This window comes from Dendrobates tinctorius, unplaced genomic scaffold (assembly GCF_039654945.1).
Source record: "Dendrobates tinctorius isolate UK_male_01 unplaced genomic scaffold, ASM3965494v1 ptg000089l, whole genome shotgun sequence".
NCBI classification, from domain to species: domain Eukaryota; kingdom Metazoa; phylum Chordata; class Amphibia; order Anura; family Dendrobatidae; genus Dendrobates; species Dendrobates tinctorius.
This window is the reverse complement of record NW_027361757.1, coordinates 16,542,556-16,562,583: the sequence shown is the minus strand read 5'-3', so window position 1 is coordinate 16,562,583 and position 20,028 is coordinate 16,542,556. Positions and strand designations below refer to the sequence as shown.

The 20,028-nt window shown below is 43.0% G+C and overlaps 1 protein-coding gene across 2 annotated transcripts in view; it reads left to right on the top strand.

Moving 5' to 3' along the window:
- TM9SF3 (transmembrane 9 superfamily member 3) overlaps positions 1–20,028 on the top strand; it is a 92,445-nt gene that overhangs the window by 43,035 nt on the left and 29,382 nt on the right. The window contains exons 6-9 of one of the 2 annotated variants that reach the window (XM_073585856.1): positions 47–178; positions 1,541–1,707; positions 3,861–3,967; positions 8,909–9,039. In XM_073585856.1, coding sequence (XP_073441957.1) covers positions 47–178; positions 1,541–1,707; positions 3,861–3,967; positions 8,909–9,039 — 537 coding nt within the window. The remainder of the gene's footprint in view (positions 1–46; positions 179–1,540; positions 1,708–3,860; positions 3,968–8,908; positions 9,040–20,028) is intronic. The other variant, XM_073585857.1, reaches the window with a different exon arrangement.

The following is a 20,028-nucleotide window of genomic DNA, read 5'->3' as shown; positions in this document are numbered from 1 at the left end:
AGTGCATATTCCCGATGTTTAACGCTCCTTTTTTTTTATCTCCTAGATACACTGGTTTTCAATCTTCAATTCTTTCATGATGGTTATTTTCTTGGTTGGATTGGTGTCCATGATTCTTATGAGAACCTTGAGGAAAGATTACGCCCGATACAGCAAAGAAGAAGAAATGGATGACATGGTATGAGTTTTCATATACTCTGCCATGTTAAAGGCATCCACCCCATCTATATGAAATGTGTTTATACATATAATGGAGTATGTATACTTGTCTACAGCTGCTCTCTCTGGTGTCCAGCTCCGTTCTTTTCTGCTTCTGAGTGACGTCACCACAATTGTGACTATCCAGCTTTCTCCATATGTGAGCCGGAAATCTTTCACAATGAAAGCCTATGGAGCCTTGTTCCGATGCTCCATAGGCTTACATTGTAAATCCACTTCCAGTTCATGCAGAGCGCAGCGTAACTCGTACAGTCTGCAGAGCAGTGACGTCACTGAAGAGGAAAAGAATAGCGCTGGACACCAGAGAGGGCAGTGGAGCATATTAATACATGCACATTACATGCGCATAAAAACACATTTAATAAAACAAATATACATGGGAGTGATTTTAACAATTGTCTGTTTAAACAAAAACTTCCGGCTATTTGGTGAGTTAGTTGTAGACTCTGTCATGTTAGATAATAAATCCAAATGTGTGCGGAGGACATATGAGTCAATGTGGACTGGCTCTAAAGTGCGGATCTTTGTGACCCACCGTGTTACTGAACATTTTTGTGATAAAATATTAAAGGGAACCGGCCATGTGACATATATGCAGGTTAATGTTTTGTAAATTCCTGGCGCCCGCACTTAGAGCTCCGCTGCCGGGAGGAAATTGGCTTTATGGTCCCCAATATCATTTCACTCACGGGGCAGTGCCGGTGCGGGTTCAGGTACCACTGTGTGTATGGAGAGCAGCGGCTGTAACCGTGCCCCCCGGCACTGACTGACAGCAGCCCATTATTGTGGTCAGAAGTCAGTGCCAGTGGCACAGTTGCAGCCATCGCTATCCATTCACTGAGTGAACCCCTGCTGGCGCCTCAACGATTGGAACCGAATGCTGCCAGGAGGTATAAAGTTAATCTTTTCCCAGTAGCAGGGCTCTGTGTTGGCACCACACCGTGTCAGAATACTATTAACGTGCAGATTACAATCTGCAGGTTAATTTAATTTTTTTCACATGACATGTTTCTTTTAATCCCTTCACGACATCTGCCTTGCGTGTACGACACATGTAGGGAGCAGGTGTATGGAACGGGGTCCCCTCAGCTAAACCCACCCAATAGTCGGCTGGGGATGGTGGTTTGTTATCAGCAGGTACTGGCTTTAATAATCGCGGGTGGAGTATTGAACTTATGCCCATGCTGGTGAAGTCTGCCTTATAGCCTAGCAGGAGGCCAATATATTTTCCACAGGTGCATGTAGAAATGTCCTTTTGATGCTGTTTTACGCTAGAGATTAAAAGCAATCTTCTTTTTTTTTTTTTTGTTTTGTTATGCAGGATAGGGATCTAGGAGATGAATATGGCTGGAAGCAGGTCCATGGAGATGTTTTCAGGCCTTCAAGCCACCCTCTGATCTTTTCATCGCTCATTGGATCAGGGTGTCAGATTTTCTCGGTGTCTCTTATTGTAATAATTGTAGCCATGATTGAGGACTTGTATACAGAGTGAGTATAAACGTGCAGATGTTGCGTACCTACATGGTGAACCTTTCAGTTACCCATAGTCCGGGTGTCTAGCACACTCATCCCACAAAGGACATGTATTATTTATCGACCAGGTAAATGGTTGATTGCTGGGTCCCCACAGAATGACAAGAGATTTACCATGCACTAAAGTCAGGACTTGTCTGAATTTGGCAGAGTCAAGTATGAACAGTGCTGATGTCTGAGGGGCTAATTATTATTATAGCGCCATTTATTCCATGACGCTTTACATGTGAGGAGGGGTATAAATAAAAACAATTACAGTAATCTTAAACAATACAAATCACGACGGGTACAGGAGGAGAGAGGACCCTGCCCGCGAGGGCTCACAATCTTCAAGATCAGCAGAGGGTAGAGCAGTAATCAGATGTTTCCGGTCATTGGCGAGGCAGGGCGCAGGCTTGACCTCCGCTCCATTTAAACTCTCACCAAGGGCTTATTCACACGTTAGTGTTTTGATACCGAAACCAGCAGTGGAACTTTTAAAGGAAAACTATCTTTGAAAAATTGGCACCCATTCTGTGTTTCTGTTTTGGAATCCCTCGTGATTTTGTCATAAAAATACTGATCAAAAAATATGGTGTGAATAAAGCCTAATTATACAGAAATGGGATCCTCCAATCTAGTGATCAAACGTTGATCATATTTCCTGTTCTTTTTTGGGCTACTCCATCCGTAGCTAGCTTCCTGTGTATTCCATTAAGGCGATACATGTGTCCATGTCTCTTATCTGCTCTTGTTCTTGCTACTTCTCTGACTATTATTTAACTGGGAGTCCACAAGGATAAATCTCTGTCTCGTGTCGGCGCCGGAGCTTCCTGTCTAACACAAGCTCTTAATACAAGAACGTATCCCAGTTACTGCAGATAATTAGACAGGTGCCTGTCACCCGGCTGTAATGAAGACTGCAGATCAGACCCCAGACTCTCTACTTATCTATTAGCTTTTTCAGGGGAGTATTGAGTGCAGTATAGCCACACTGGCCTCCCAGCAGGGATATTTGGTACAGGGTTTCTGGGTTGTCCGCTCTTGTAATGCTCTACTGTGGCAGCATGTAAATGACACCATAGCGCAGGAGAAATCTAAACCTGTATGCTGGATTACAGCAAACTGAGTACGATATACTCAAAGCCCAGAGCTGAACAGGCCACCAGGTGGGGGCGTCCCTAATGGAAAGTTGTCATTTTTGTAGATGACCAGCCACCAGGTCAAAATGTTGCATTTTTGCTCATGTTTCACTTCTGCTGCTTCCCTGAGTATTTTGGGTGGTTTAAATCCACTATACAGTTCCGGAGATATGGTGCTTTTTTATTTAAGTTCTCATTTGATAGTTTTTACCAAGGGAGCATTGCCCACGGAGTTAGTTTGGGTTCACATCGCGTTAGGTGCCATCCGTTTAACGGATCCGTTACTAAGCGGAACTAACACAATGTAACAGATCCGTTAACGCGCCCATTTCCGTCCATTATCATAACGCATGCCAAAATCGGCATGCATTAGCGATGGTGCGTTACTTTGTGACGCACACTCGAACGCGGTCTACCGCGTTTTTGGGTAAGTTAGATCTAACGCACAGCGAACAGACGCGTTCGCTGTGCATAGACCTCCATTACTAACGCATGCCAACACAATGCTACTGTGCGTTAGCGTGATCATACAAAAAAGATTTTGAGCGTCAGTGTTAGTGCATCCGTTAAACAGATGGCACTAATGCGATGTGAGCCTAGCCTTATAATGCAGAGCCGCATTAATACACACCCCATTGGTAAAGACCATAAAAATTAGCACTAAATTAAAAAAGCCCCATATCCTCTGGGACATTATGGCAGATTTAAAAAAGGAAAAAAATAAGTTCTGCTCAGGAGGGCAACAGAAATTAAATAAAAGCAAAACCTGGCCATTATATATTTAATATATTATATATTAAAACCTGGCAAATTATATTGTCAGACATGTCAAAATCATTTGTTTGTGGTCTTAGGGTTTGACACTTAGATTTGTATTGTTGGATTTTCCAGAGAAGGCCTTATGTGCCTTATTTTTTAAATGTATGTATGGGTTTTTTTGTATATATTTTTCATATATTTAACGTGTATATCATCTATCCTATGTAGGAGGGGTTCAATGTTGAGTACAGCTATATTTGTGTATGCTGCAACATCGCCAGTCAATGGGTACTTTGGAGGCAGTCTCTATGCCCGGCAAGGAGGTAATGTTGTAGGTCGGTTTTGAATAATACACATTTGCTGACGTAATTACCAACTTGTTTCATGTAGAATTGTAATTGTGGAAATGAGAAATGCCGAATGTTTTAGTCTGTGTGGATTGCACTGTAAGTGCCTATGAGAACTTTTGCTCCCCTGAAAATATAATTGAGGTCTTCCAGCAATTCTTCCACGGATATTTTTTTACATCCCCATGTACCATATAAACAAATATCTATTTATTTCTCCAAAAGTGTTTGATACCATTGTTAAACCATGTGGACTACATGCTTAAATTTCAGCTTTCTTTACTCCTGGTATGGGCTTTTAACACTGTTGATCCGGATAAAAAAAAAAAAAAATGAACGAAATACACAAGTGCATGGAGGGCCTAGATGCCATTCTTAAAAATATCACTGGTTATGGGCACTAATTCTGTGATGGGACGTTGATCCACAGAACTAGTTCGATTGCTGTATGTGGAGACGAGAAGGAATTTTTAGTCTAATATGATGCGATTAAGCATATTCCCCATGAGGTTTTGCCTTCCTCTAGATCAACATGTTAGGTTATAGGTTGAACTTTATGGACTTACAGGGACACCCGCCCAGCAGCTGTGATATAATCAGACCATGTCCCTGTACGGTCAATCGCAACCATTACACAGTACACGGCAGGGCATATTTATAAGATTATCTCAGCACAGGAACATTTTAATTAAACACATCCAATTGTGGAGATTATTATTAACCCCTTTCTGCCATATGACGTACTATCCCGTCCATGTGCCCTGGGACTTAATTCCCAGGGACTGGATAGTACGTCATAGCGATCAGCGGCGCTCACGTGGTGACACCCGGCACTATGTGTCAGGGGCGGTCATGGACCGCCCCCGACACGACCCCTGGCACACTGCGATCAAACACGATCGCAGTGTCCCAGGGGTTTAGGGAAGCATCTGCACGGAGGGGCTCCCTCCGTGCTTCCCTGAGACCCCCGCAGCAACACAATGTGCAGCGCTGCTGCGGGGGCCTCCTTCCCTGCTGGTCCCTGGATCCAAAATGGCGGCGGGGACCTGCAGGGAGCTGGCTTCCTCAGTGCCTGCAAAGCGCAGGCACGAGGAAGCCTTCTGCACTGCCTGTGACATATCGCTGATCAGTCACAGCGATCTGTGATGTGACAGATTAGCGATCTCTCACATGACAGTTATGTCCCCCCTGGGACATTGTAATAAAGGTTAAAAAAAAAAAAAAAAAGTGTAAAAATAATTTATAAAAAATCGCTAAATTAAAAAAAAAAAATATTCCCTAATAAATTCATTTTTTTGAAATAAAAAAAACAAAACAATAAAAGTACACATTTGGTATCGCCGCGTACGTAACGACTCGCCCTATAACACTGTCCCACTAGTTAACCCCTTTATTGAACCCCTTAAAAAATAAAAATAAAAAACGGAGCAAAAAATGAAGCTTTATCATCATACCGCCGAACAAAAAGTGCAATAACGTGCGATCAAAAAGACGGATATGAATAACCATGGTACCGCTGAAAACTTCATCTTGTCCCGTAAAAAACGAGCCGCCATACAGTGTCATCAGCGAAAAAATACGTTATAGCTCGCAGAATAAAGCGATACAAAAATAATTATTTTTTATATAAAATTGTTTTCATTGCATAAGAGCGCCAAAACATAAAAAAAAGACATAAATGAGGTATCGCTGTAATCGTACTGACCCGAATAATAAAACTGCTTTATCAGTTTTACCACACGCGGAACGGTGTAAACTCACCCCCCCAAAAGAAATTCTTGAAATGCTGGTTTTTGTTCATTCTGCGTCCAAAAAATCGGAATAAAAAGCGATCAAAAAATGTCACATGCCCGAAAATGGTACCAATAAAACGTCAACTCGTCCCGCAAAAAATAAGACCTCACATGACTCGGCGGGTCAAAATACGGAAAAATTATAGCACTCAATATGTCGTGATGCAAGAACTATTTTTACAATAAAAAGCGTCTTTTCGCGTGTGACAGCTGCCAAACATAAAAACCGCCATAAATAGTAAATCAAACCCCCTTTAGCACCCCCTTAGTTAGGGAAAAATAATAAAATTAAAAAAATGTATTTACTTCCATTTTCCCATTAGGATTAGGGCTAGGGTTAGGGCTGAGATTAGGGTTAGGGGTGTGTTGGGGTTAGGGTTGGAGTTAGAATTGGGGGTTTCCACTGTTTGGGCACATCAGGGGCTCTCCAAACGCAACATGGTGTCTGATCTCAATTCCAGCCAATTCTGTGTTGAAAAAGTCAAATGGTGGTCCTTCCCTTCCAAGCTCTGCCATGCGCCCAAACAGTGTTTTACCCCCACATATGGGGTATCAGCCTACTCGGGACAAATTGCAAAACAACTTTTGGGGTCCAATTTCTCCTGTTACCCTTGGGTAAATCAATTGGGGACTAAAAGATCATGTTTGTGGAAAAAATGATTTTTTTTTATTTTCACGCCCAGGCGTTATAAACTTCTGTGAAGCACTGGGTGGTTCAAAGTGCTCACCACACATTTAGATAAGTTCCTTTGGTGGTCTAGTTTCCAAAATGGGGTCACTTGTGGGGGGTTCCTACTGTTTAGGTACATCAGGGGCTCTCCAAAGGCAACATGACACCCGCAAACCATTCCATCAAAGTCTGCATTCCAAAACGTCACTACTTCCCTTCCAAGCCCCGACGTGTGCCCATACAGTAGTTTTCTCCCACATATGGGGTATCAGTGTACTCAGGACAAATTGGACAACAACTTTTGGGGTCCAATTTCTCCTGTTACCATTGGGAAAATAAAAAAATTGGGGGCTAAAAGATCATGTTTGTGGAAAAAATGATTTTTTTTATTTTCACGCCCGGGCATTATAAACTTCTGTGAAGCCCTTGGGGGTTCAAAGTTCTCACCACATATCTATTTAAGTTCCTTGGGGGGGGTCTAGTTTCCAAAATTGGGTTACTTGTGGGGGGTTTCCACTGTTTAGGTACATCAAGGGCTTTCCAAACATGACATGGTGTCCGATCTGAATTCCAGCCAATTTTGCATTGAAAAAGTCAAACGGCGCTCCTTCTCTTCTGAGCTCTGCCATGCGCCGAAACAGTGGTTCCCCCCCACATATCAGGTAGCAGCGTACTCAGGAGAAATTGTACAATAACTTTTGCAGTACAATTTCTCCTGTTATCCTTGGTAAAATAAAAAAATTGGACCTGAAGTAATTTTTTTGTGAAAAAAAGTTAAATGTTAATTTTTTTTTTTTAAACATTCAAAAAATTCCTGTGAAGCACCTGAAGGGTTAATAAACTTGAATGTGGTTTTGAGCACCTTGAAGGGTCAAGTTTTTAGAATGGTGTCACTTTTGGGTATTTTCTATCATATAGACCCCTCAAAGTGGCTTCAAATGTGATGTGGTCCGTAAAAATAAAATGGTGTTGCAAAAATTAGAAATCGCTGGTCAAATTTAACCCTTTTATAACTTCCTTACAAAAAAAAAAATGTTGGTTCCAAAATTGTGCTGATGTAAGTAAACATGTGGGAAATGTTACTTATTAAGTATTTTGTGTGCCATATCTCTGTGATTTAAGGGCATAAAAATTCAAAGTTGGAAAATTGCGAAATTTGCGAAACTTTCGCCAAATTTCCGTTTTTTTCACAAATGCAAGTTATTTGAAAGAAATTTTACCATGAAGTACAATATGTCACAAGAAAACAATGTCAGAATCACAGGGATCCATGGAAGCGTTTGAGTTTTTACCTCATAAAGCAAGGGTGGGGAATCATTTTTCTGCCAAGGGTCATTTGGATATTTATACCATCCTTCAGGGGCCGTACAAACTCCGTCCACGAATTACATCCTGACTCTGGCACTGATGTCAGGAGGTAATCTTTCATTGCATGCCCTTCAGTGTTCATTAGTGAACACTGCGTGTGTGTGCTAACAGAACAAGAAGAAATTAATGAGTTTGTGGCAATCAAAATACAGGTCCCCGAGAATCTGCCCGGGGGCCTGATAAAAGGTCATCGAGGGCCGTAAATGGCCCTGGAGCTTGAGGTTCCCTATCCCTGTCATAAAGGGACAGTGGTCAGAATTGTAACAATTGGCCTGGTCATGAACGTGCAAACCACCCTTGGTGGTTAAGGGGTTAATCCAAGATCTATTGATTAATATCAACTTTTGATTGTGGGAAAACCCACTTTACGTCTACATTCAATCTAAAAAAGCTATGAAAACCACCGAATGTTGAGTATTTTGACTCCCAATAGTGTTATGCTAGTTTCTCTCTCTTCCTTTAGACATGAACCTGGGATTAATCTTTTGCAATGAAACCTTTCCCCATCCAGCGTACCATGCTGAGTGTGCAGTGTCTCTAGAATCCAAAACACATATCTGGGGCTTTAAGTGAATGTATTTGTAAAACTCCATTCACTAACATGGTACTGTAGTTTTGTTACTGTTTTTCTTAATTTTGGCTTTTTCAGTAGACACTTTAAACAATAATTGGATGGTAAGAATAAAACTGTCTCATTGACAATCGGGGTGGTAACAAGCTGTTAACCGTATAGAGGGGTTATCCACGTTTGACAGTGAAGTCTGTGATGTAAAATGATCTAGAACTGACATTATAGGACATTAAACTGATGACTGCAAATCTAACTTCAGCTACCTTAGGATGCGTTATGTTAGACTTCTTTGAGTTCTACACAGCAGTAAGAAATGATACAGAGATGCGTTCACTGTTTAGGTAAGAAAAGTGAAAGAAATGCATCTTCTGCCTCCAGTCATGGTGCAGCGTTTGTTAACTTTCTACAATTAAGCGGCCGTCTCCGATTCCATCATTACCATCACTTGTAACTTTCTGACTTCCTGAATGAATGAATCGCCGCTTTCTTATCTGTAACAATAAGACCGATTGTTCATTCTTTGTCAGGACGGAGGTGGATAAAGCAAATGTTCATTGGAGCGTTCCTGATCCCTGCCATGGTTTGTGGGACTGCATTCTTCATCAACTTCATTGCCATCTATTACCATGCTTCTAGAGCAATCCCATTTGGAACAATGGTAAGTTACTAGGAGTTTTCCATAATCTTTTTATAATTTTGCAGCAAAATTTCATTTTCTTTTGTAAAAAATTATAAACCCGGTTTTTAAAATAAAAATGCTGCAGCTTGTTACATTTAAGATTAGGTTGAAATATAATTTGCATATTTTTTTTTTTTTTGCATTTTGGTTTGAATTTTTTTTTTAATTTTTTTTTTTTTTATATAAAGTCCGCAATCTCTTGATGTAGTGTAATTTTTTTTTCTCTATAGTGGATTTTAACCCCTTACTGATGTGACGTGTGGTTAGGTTGGGTCCTTTGATGGCTTAACCTCTTAACGTCACTGGACACCTCCCCCTGTTTGGTGCGGGCTCGGCAGTGAGCCCGCACCTTTCCGGGACATGACAGCTGATCTGATCAGCTGATATGTGCCCGGAACACCCGTGGGTGAAATTGCAATTCACTCACAGCTGTTAACATGTTAAATGCCGCTGTCAAACTGACAGCAATATTTAGCATGCACTCGCAAGAAGTGCGTCGTTAACCCCTCCCATCAGCACCTGTTACATGACCATGGGTCGCTGACGGGTTGGCATGACAACCCGGGGTCAGGAGAAGACCCCTGTGGTTATCATTGCTGGGTCGCTGTAGGTGCCGCCTGTTGGTCGGCGCAAAGAGAAGCAGGGCTGCAGCCCTGCTGTATGTAGCAGAGGCGATCGGACAACTTCAGCTTCAATTCTCCCATGGAGACTATTGAAGCAAATGAAAAGTGAAAAAAAAGAAGTTTTTTTTTAAAAAATATAAAAGCTCAAATCACCCCTTTTCGCCCCATGCAAAATAAAACAATAAAAAAAACAAAATATGCACATATTTGGCATCGCCGCGTTCAGAATCGCCCCATCTATCTATCAATATATCATAGAATCATAGAATCGTAGAGTTGGAAAGGACCTCCTGGGCCATCTGGTCCAACCCCCTGCTCAAAGCAGGATTCGCTAAATCATCCCAGTTAGATGTCTGTCCAGCCTCTGTTTGAAGACTTCCATTGAAGGAGAACTCACCACTTCTCGTGGCAGCCTGTTCCACTCATTGATCACTCTGTCAAAAAGTTTTTTCTAATATCTAATCTGTGTCTCCTCCCATTCAGCTTCATCCCATTGCTTCTAGTCTTTCCTTGTGCAAATGAGAATAAAGTTGATCCTTCTACAATGTGACAGCCCTTTAGATATTTGTAGACAGCTATTAAGTCTCCTCTCAGTCTTCTGAGAGACACAGAAGAACAGGTCAAGGAAATTCTTATCCTCTCTTGCTGACAACTTTATCTTCCAAAAGGTAAGGGAGAAAACAAGGGGAACTGCTACCTTGGATCTAATCCTTATAAACAGGGAGGAAATGGTTGAGGAGGTAAAAGTGGCTGGGACCCTAGGAGGTAGCGACCATGCTATTTTAGAATTTTGGATAACTAGAGGCGGAAGACCTGTGAAGACTCAGACGTCAAGGTTAGATTTCAGAAAGGCAGATTTTAAGGGATTCAGAAAGAGAATTGGAGGGATCCAATGGCTGGATATCCTTAAAGACAAAAATGTCCAGGAAGGATGGGAAATCTTGAAAAATGAAATTCTCAAAGCACAGTTGTTAACAATTCCGAAAAGAGGGAAGAATAGGAAGCAGTTAAGGAAACCAGGATGGATGAACACAGAACTTAAGCACATGCTAAAAAGGAAGAAAAAAATGTTTATAAAATGGAAAGAGGGAGGCATATCTAAAGAAGAATATAATGCTGTCTGCAGAACCTGCAGGGCACAAATCAGATTAGCTAAAGCTGAAAATGAATTGAGGCTTGCAAGAGATGTCAAAAGCAATAATAAAGGATTTTGGGGATATGTCAAAAGTAAAAGAAAAGTCAAAGATGCTATAGGATTTTTACAGGATGAAAATGATGAAATGGTAAGACAGGATGTTGAGAAGGCTGAACTTTTAAATTCCTATTTTGCATCTGTTTTCTCTCAGAAAGGAAATGTAACATCAACTGTTATTCACTGTCCTATTAAGGGAATAGAAGAATCCAGGATATCTATAAACAGAAAGATAGTGAGGAAACACTTAGCTAGCCTAAATGAATTCAAGTCTCCAGGTCCAGATGAATTACACCCCAGAGTACTGAAGGAGATAGCAGAAGAAATTTTTGAACCCCTCTCTATAATCTTTGAAAATTCTTGGAGAACAGGAGAAGTGCCAGAAGACTGGAGAAGAGCAAATGTTGTTCCTATCTTCAAAAAGGGGAAGAAGGTGGACCCAGGTAACTATAGGCCGGTGAGTCTGACTTCTATACCAGGAAAGATCTTTGAACAAATTATTAAACAACATGTATGTCAATACCTGGATAAGAATGAAGTGATTAAACAGAGTCAGCATGGGTTTGTAACTAATAAGTCATGTCAGACTAACTTAATTTCCTTCTATGACGGTATCACTGATTGGGTGGATCAAGGAAATGCTGTAGATATAGTATATCTTGACTTCAGCAAAGCATTTGACAAAGTCTCTCATACAATCCTTATTGAAAAAATGATTAAGTATGGAATGGACAAGGCAACTGTTAGGTGGATTCATAACTGGCTTAGTGATCGGACCCAAAGAGTGGTCGTAAATGGCTGCACATCCAGTTGGAAGAATGTCTCAAGTGGGGTACCACAGGGCTCTGTCCTGGGCCCTGTATTGTTCAACATCTTTATCAACGATTTAGATGAAGGCATTGAGGGTAAACTGATTAAATTTGCTGATGACACAAAGCTAGGAGGGATAGCTAATACTAGAGAAGAGAGAGAGAGGATTCAAAAAGATTTAAATAAACTGGAGAAGTGGGCAGCAACAAACAGAATGGTTTTTAACAGGGAGAAATGCAAAGTACTACATCTGGGCAATAAAAATGGAAAAAGCATATATAGAATGGGAGGAATAGGGCTAAGTGACAGCACATGTGAAAAAGACTTGGGTATACTAATAGATCACAGACTGAATATGAGTCAACAGTGTGATGCAGCAGCAAAAAAGGCAAATGCAATTCTAGGATGTATTAACAGAAGCATACAGTCTAGATCACGTGAAGTCATTATTTCCCTCTACTCCTCTTTGGTCAGACCTCATCTGGAATATTGTGTCCAGTTTTGGGCACCACATTTTAAAAAAGACATCAACAAACTGGAGCAAGTTCAGAAAAGAGCGACCAGAATGGTGACCGGTCTGCAAACCCTGTCTTATGAGGAAAGGTTGCAGGATTTGGGAATGTTTAGTTTGCAAAAGAGAAGACTGAGAGGAGACTTAATAGCTGTCTACAAATATCTAAAGGGCTGTCACATTGTAGAAGGATCAACTTTATTCTCATTTGCACAAGGAAAGACTAGAAGCAATGGGATGAAACTGAATGGGAGGAGACACAGATTAGATATTAGAAAAAACTTTTTGACAGTTAGAGTGATCAATGAGTGGAACAGGCTGCCACGAGAAGTGGTGAGTTCTCCTTCAATGGAAGTCTTCAAACAGAGGCTGGACAGACATCTGACTGGGATGATTTAGCGAATCCTGCTTTGAGCAGGGGGTTGGACCAGATGGCCCAGGAGGTCCCTTCCAACTCTACGATTCTATGATTCTATGATTCTATGATTCTATGATTCTCTTTTGCAAACTAAACATTCCCAAATCCTGCAACCTTTCCTCATAAGACAGGGTTTGCAGACCGGTCACCATTCTGGTCGCTCTTTTCTGAACTTGCTCCAGTTTGTTGATGTCTTTTTTAAAATGTGCCCAAAATTGGACACAATATTCCAGATGAGGTCTGACCAAAGAGGAGTAGAGGGAAATAATGACTTCACGTGATCTAGACTGTATGCTTCTGTTAATACATCCTAGAATTGCATTTGCCTTTTTTGCTGCTGCATCACACTGTTGACTCATATTCAGTCTGTGATCTATTAGTATACCCAAGTCTTTTTCACATGTGCTGTCACTTAGCCCTATTCCTCCCATTCTATATATGCTTTTTTCATTTTTATTGCCCAGATGTAGTACTTTGCATTTCTCCCTGTTAAAAACCATTCTGTTAGTTGCTGCCCACTTCTCCAGTTTATTTAAATCTTTTTGAATCCTCTCTCTCTCTTCTCTAGTATTAGCTATCCCTCCTAGCTTTGTGTCATCAGCAAATTTAATCAGTTTACCCTCAATTCCTTCATCTAAATCGTTGATAAAGATGTTGAACAATACAGGGCCCAGGACAGAGCCCTGTGGTACCCCACTTGAGACATTCTTCCAACTGGATGTGCAGCCATTTACGACCACTCTTTGGGTCCGATCACTAAGCCAGTTATGAATCCACCTAACAGTTGCCTTGTCCATTCCATACTTAGTCATTTTTTCAATAAGGATTGTATGAGAGACTTTGTCAAATGCTTTGCTGAAGGCAAGATATACTATATCTACAGCATTTCCTTGATCCATCCAATCAGTAATACCATCATAGAAGGAAATTAAATTAGTCTGACATGACTTATTAGTTACAAACCCATGCTGACTCTGTTTAATCACTTCATTCTTATCCAGGTATTGACATACATGTTGTTTAATAATTTGTTCAAAGATCTTTCCTGGTATAGAAGTCTGACTCACCGGCCTATAGTTGCCTGGGTCCACCTTCTTCCCCTTTTTGAAGATAGGAACAACATTTGCTCTTCTCCAGTCTTCTGGCACTTCTCCTGTTCTCCAAGAATTTTCAAAGATTATGGAGAGGGGTTCAAAAATTTCTTCTGCTATCTCCTTCAGTACTCTGGGGTGTAATTCATCTGGACCTGGAGACTTGAATACATTTAGGTTAGCTAAGTGTTTCCTCACTATCTTTCTGTTTATAGATATCCTGGATTCTTCTATTCCCTTAATAGGACAGTGAATAACAGTTGATGTTACATTTCCTTTCTGAGAGAAAACAGATGCAAAATAGGAATTTAAAAGTTCAGCCTTCTCAACATCCTGTCTTACCATTTCATCATTTTCATCCTGTAAAAATCCTATAGCATCTTTGACTTTTCTTTTACTTTTGACATATCCCCAAAATCCTTTATTATTGCTTTTGACATCTCTTGCAAGCCTCAATTCATTTTCAGCTTTAGATAATCTGATTTGTGCCTTGCAGGTTCTGCAGACAGCATTATATTCTTCTTTAGATATGCCTCCTTCTTTCCATTTTATAAACATTTTTTGCTTCCTTTTTAGCATGTGCTTAAGTTCTGTGTTCATCCATCCTGGTTTCCTTAAATGCTTCCTATTCTTTCCTTTTTTCGGAATTGTTAACAACTGTGCTTTGAGAATTTCATTTTTCAAGATTTCCCATCCTTCCTGGACATTTTTGTCTTTAAGGATATCCAGCCATTGGATCCCTCCAATTCTCTTTCTGAATCCCTTAAAATCTGCCTTTCTGAAATCTAACCTTGACGTCTGAGTCTTCACAGGTCTTCCGCCTCTAGTTATCCAAAATTCTAAAATAGCATGGTCGCTACCTCCTAGGGTCCCAGCCACTTTTACCTCCTCAACCATTTCCTCCCTGTTTATAAGGATTAGATCCAAGGTAGCAGTTCCCCTTGTTTTCTCCTTTACCTTTTGGAAGATAAAGTTGTCAGCAAGAGAGGATAAGAATTTCCTTGACCTGTTAGTTTTGCCTGAGAGAGATTCCCAACAAATGTCTGGATAGTTGAAATCTCCCATGACAACTATGTCATATTTTTTGGAGAACTTGGCCATTTGATGCATAAAGAGTTCATCCATATCTTCAGCTTGCACAGGCGGCCTGTAGTAAATGCCTACAATGGTGTCCTTTCCATTGTTCTGTCCTTGTATTCTTACCCAAACAGTTTCCACAGAACTCCCAGTCTCTGAAGCTTCAATCTCTGTGCAGATATACGCATTTCTAACATACAATGCGACACCCCCTCCTCGTTTATCAAGTCTGTTTCTTGCAAATAAGTTGTATCCTTCTAGTCTTGTATTCCAATCATGTGTATTGTCCCACCAAGTTTCAGTGATTCCAATGACATCATATTTCTTTTCCTGTGTTAGTAGTTCCAATTCTCCTTGTTTGTTGCCCATGCTTTGTGCATTAGTATAGAAACATTTTAGTTTGTGATTGGTTTCTCTTTCTCCAATATTTTTTTTAATTAGATTCTTTCGTCTTTGTTCTTCCTTTCCACTTCTAATAGCAGAGTTCTCAGTAGCATTTGTCAGGTGTATGGCTTTTTCTGGTCTTTTGCTTCCCTTCCCATGTTGTTCTAGTTTAAAGCTCTCCTTACAAGTGTAGCAAGGCGACTTCCAAATACCTGCTTTCCAGTCTTCGTAAGGTGCACCCCATCTCTAGCAAGTAGTCCATCGTATAAGTAGTTCACTCCGTGATCCAGAAATCCAAATCGTTGCTGACGGCACCATCGACGTAGCCAGTTGTTCACCTGCAGAATCTTATTCCACCTCCTTGTTCCATGGCCATCCACTGGGAGGATGGAAGAGAAGACCACCTGCGCTCCCAGTTCTTTCACTTTCTTGCCTAAGTCTTCAAAAGCCTCTGCAGATGGTTTACAGGTCGTTTCTTGCGGTGTCATTTGTCCCCACATGTAGTAGCAGGAATGGGTAGTCATCTGTAGGTCTGAAGAGTCCTGATATCCTGTCAGACACATCTTTAATTTTTGCACCTGGAAGACAGCACATTTCTCTTGAAGTTATATCCGGTCTGCAGATAGCGGCCTCTATATAAAAAGAATCCAATTGGTAAACGGCGTAGCGAGAAAAAAATGTTGCAATAAAATGCAGTAATGGGCGATCAAAACAATGTCTCTACACCAAAATGGTATCAATAAAAACATCAGATCAACACCTTAAAAAATAAGCCCTCACCCAGCCCCAGATCCCGAAGAATGGAAACTATTACGGAAAATGGCAATTTTTTTTTGTACAAACTTTGGAATTTTTTTTCACCACTCAAATAAAAAAAAGCCTAGACATGTTTGGTGTCTATGAACTTGTAATGACCTGGAGAATCATAATGGCAGGTCACTTTTAGCATTTAGTGAACATAGTGTAAAAAAAAAAAAAAAAAAAGCCAAACAAAAAACTGTGGATTGCACTCTTTATTTGCAATTTATTCGGACTCCCATGACAGCACCACGAGAGAGGGGATCCGCCCTTTAGGAACAGGAAACCTACAGATACAAAAAGGGCGGCACCTCTCCCACGCATCAGTTGGTTTCCTGTTCCTGAAGGGACGGGATCCTACAGAAGACCAGGATCCCAGGCCGGCCGGCCGATACAGGTAGCGGGGGGGGTCTCCTACCTCGGCCTGGTGCGGATCCCTGGAAGACGCCACGGTGGCCCAGGATGGGTAGCACTGCGGTGGCGTAGTCAGCAGGGAGCGGCGTCCGGAGGATGTCCGACTCCAGAATAAAGGCCGCCGCCGGTGAGTATATTCCCCCCCGGGGGCCCCCGGATCCGGCGGCGCTAGTGCGGTGGCCGGCGCGCTGCGGGGGAGGCTGCGACCGGGGAGCGCAGTATTCCGAAGCTCCCGGGCGTCCCGCGTGACTTCCGGTCAGGCGGGGTCGCGGTGACGTCAGGGGGCGGCCGGAAGAGGTGCTTCCGGGTCGGCGGCGCCACTGCGCATGCGCGAGAAAAACAAGATGGCGGCGCCCATCGCAAACGCCGATGAGCGTCGGCTCTCCGACCGGGTGCGGCGCCAGCTGGGGAAGGGGGCCCGGTTAGGGGGGGAGGGGCGCGGCACGCATACTGCTGTCCGGAGGAGGGGTATAAAGGCAGGACCCTGGCAGGGTGCCTTGCCTTGGCCACATTATTGCGAGCAGTAATGGAGAGCGAGCAGCAGCAGCAGCGGCGGCAGCAGCGACAAACATCCCTGCCGCCCCTGGATGACCTTCGGCAGGTCAAGCAGAAAAAGAAAGTCACGTGGCAGCGAACGTGCGGGACGAAGTGATCAGTCCAGCCATAAAAGCTCCTCTAAGCAGACAGGAGCATCGTCTGAGAAGAACCCCCCTCATCCTCCGGTACTTGATTGTGGCACTGGTAAGTGATCTTCGTGAAAGTTCACTCAGTGACGAGGCCCCCCCTTCTGTGCTTTATTCTAGGGGAAGAAGGCTTCAAGTAAGGCTAAACACAGGGAATGCGCACTCTGTGCATGCCCATTACCGGACTCATGCCCTAAAAGATTGTGCCCCCCCTGTATTCAGCAGACAGTGGCGGAAGAGTCGCCCGCAGTAGCAGCGAGTTTGAGAGACATTGTTAGGGCGGAAATGAATGAAACCCTAAAGTCACTGTCCCAGCGGGAAACTATAAAGGGCGGGGTCCCGGTGGAGTCCGATTCCTCAACAGAATGGAGGAGAAGTAGAGACTCCCAGGCTTCATCTCCCTCGTCCTCCTCAGGAGAAGAGGACTCTGGGCGGTTTTGTCTGCCTCTTGACCGGGTAGACAAGCTGGTCAAAGCAGTCAGAGGGACAATGGAAGTAGAGGAGCCTAAGCCCCAATTATCCATGCAGGATGTCATGTTCAGGGGGCTGGAGCAGAGGAAGCATAGAGTCTTCCCGTTAAATCAGAAAATCCAAGATCTAATCCACAGAGAGTGGAAAAGACCGGATAAAAGAGGGTCGCTACCACCAGCCCTCAAACGCAGATATCCCTTCGATGATCCGGCAGTAAATACTTGGGACAAGGCCCCCAAATTAGATGCGGCCATTGCAAAGGCATCGAAAAGATCCTCGCTGCCCTTTGAGGATATGGGATCCCTTAAAGATCCCCTAGACAGGAAGGCAGACACCTTCCTTAAGAATACTTGGGAGATGGCAGCCGGTTCCTTAAGACCAGCAGTGGCGTCAACATGCACAGCCAGGTCCATGATGGTCTGGTTGGACCAGTTGGAGTCACAATTAAAACAGGGTACGTCAAGACAAACAATTCTTGGGGCCCTACCAACAATCCAAGAGGGAGCAGCCTTCCTTGCAGATGCCTCGGCGGATGCAGTAAGAATGGCAGCCAGAGCAGCAGGTCTCTCTAATGCGGCTCGTAGAGCCCTGTGGCTAAAGTGCTGGCAGGGAGACATTCAAACCAGGGCGAAGCTTTGTACTATTCCGTGTGAGGGGGAATATTTGTTCGGCGCAGTCCTGGACGAACTGCTTGAGAAGGCTGGGGACGACAAGAAAAAATTTCCAAATCTCTGGCCTACATCCTACCGACGCCCATTTGGTAGAAGGAGATTCCGTGTGGGGAGAAGGCGCAATTCTTCGCCTACTAGAGACCGTCCCAGATGGGAAGATAGAAGGAGAAGAGGTACGGGCTACATGTTTGGACGCTCGTCTAGAGATCAAAAGAGACAAGATCAATGACTAGCAATTCCCGTGGGAGGTAGACTATCACCCTTTCTTCCGGCATGGTCACAAATTACAAATAGTGACTGGGTGCGCAATGTAATATCCACCGGGCTTAGATTGGAGTTTACCCAGGTCCCGCGGGATACCTTTAAATCTACTCCGTTAAGATCTTCACCCCTCGAACAAACAGCTTTAGAAGCGGAGGTCTTGAGCCTATGCCAGAAAAACGTCCTGATAGAGGTTCCAGAAGCTGAGAGAGGAAGAGGGTTCTACTCTCCCTTATTCCTGATCCAAAAACCTGATAAGACATTTAGAACGATCATTAACTTACGTTTCCTTAATAAGTTTTTGGTAAACCGTACTTTTAAGATGGAATCCATCAATACGACAATAAAAATATTGTTTAAAGGGTGTTTTATGGCAGTCATAGATTTGAAAGATGCGTACTATCATGTACCTATCCATGCAGACTTCCAGCAGTTCCTGAGGGTGGCGGTTTCAATAGACGGCACAGTCCGTCATTATCAATATAGAGCCTTTCCCTTTGGTCTCTCAGCAGCGCCCCGGGTATTTACAAAAATAGTGGCCGAAGTGATGGCGCATTTACGGGAAGTGGACATCCTGATTGTTCCATATTTGGATGATTTTTTAATTGTGGGAAAATCAGTGGGCCATTGTACATCTCAGATAGAAAGAGCTAAGTCCAGGTTAGGAAACCTCGGATGGATATTAAACTACGAGAAATCCCGACTCCAGCCCTCAAAAATACAAAAGTTTCTAGGCTTACTATTAAATTCAGAAACTCAGCAGTGTCTGTTGCCATTGGATAAAATGCAAAAGATACAGCAGCAGGTTCTTCGGGCGGTTGATAATCCTTCTATGACCCTCAGACAGGCCATGTCCCTGTTGGGATCTCTAACCTCATGCATCCCAGCAGTTAGGTGGGCACAATTCCATACTAGAGCCCTTCAGAAGGATGTCCTATTTAATAGCAGGGCCTTAAGACACTCCTTACAAGGTCAACTGTTGCTAAGCCCCTCGACTGTCACATCGCTTAGATGGTGGCTCGATGATAAGAACCTAGCCTCAGGGGTGCCCTGGATAACGCAGATAACCCGTGTTATAACCACAGACGCTAGTCCCTTCGTTTGGGGGGCCCATATGGGGGACATAGTGGTACAGGGACAGTGGGATTCGGATACGGAGATCTCATCCAACCAAAGAGAGCTACTGGCGATAGAGCAGGCAGTCAAAAAACTCATTATGTACCTACAGGGCCATCACGTGAGGATACTCTCGGACAACCAGGTAGCGGTAGCATATATCAACCACCAAGGTGGAACCCGCTCCGACGCCCTGATGCGGACAACAGAACGTCTCCTTCAAATAGCAGAGGGAAGTTTTCTATCTTTGACGGCGCTCCACATCAGAGGAAAGGACAACGTAAAGGCAGACTTTCTAAGCCGCAAGACTCTAAAGCAAGGAGAATGGGCTTTGAACAGGGATATTTACCACCAGATTGTCCGCAGATGGGGTCGGCCAGAGGTAGACCTCTTTGCCACCAGAGAAAACAGAAAAGAAAAATCGTTCTGTTCTCTGAATCCCAGGGAA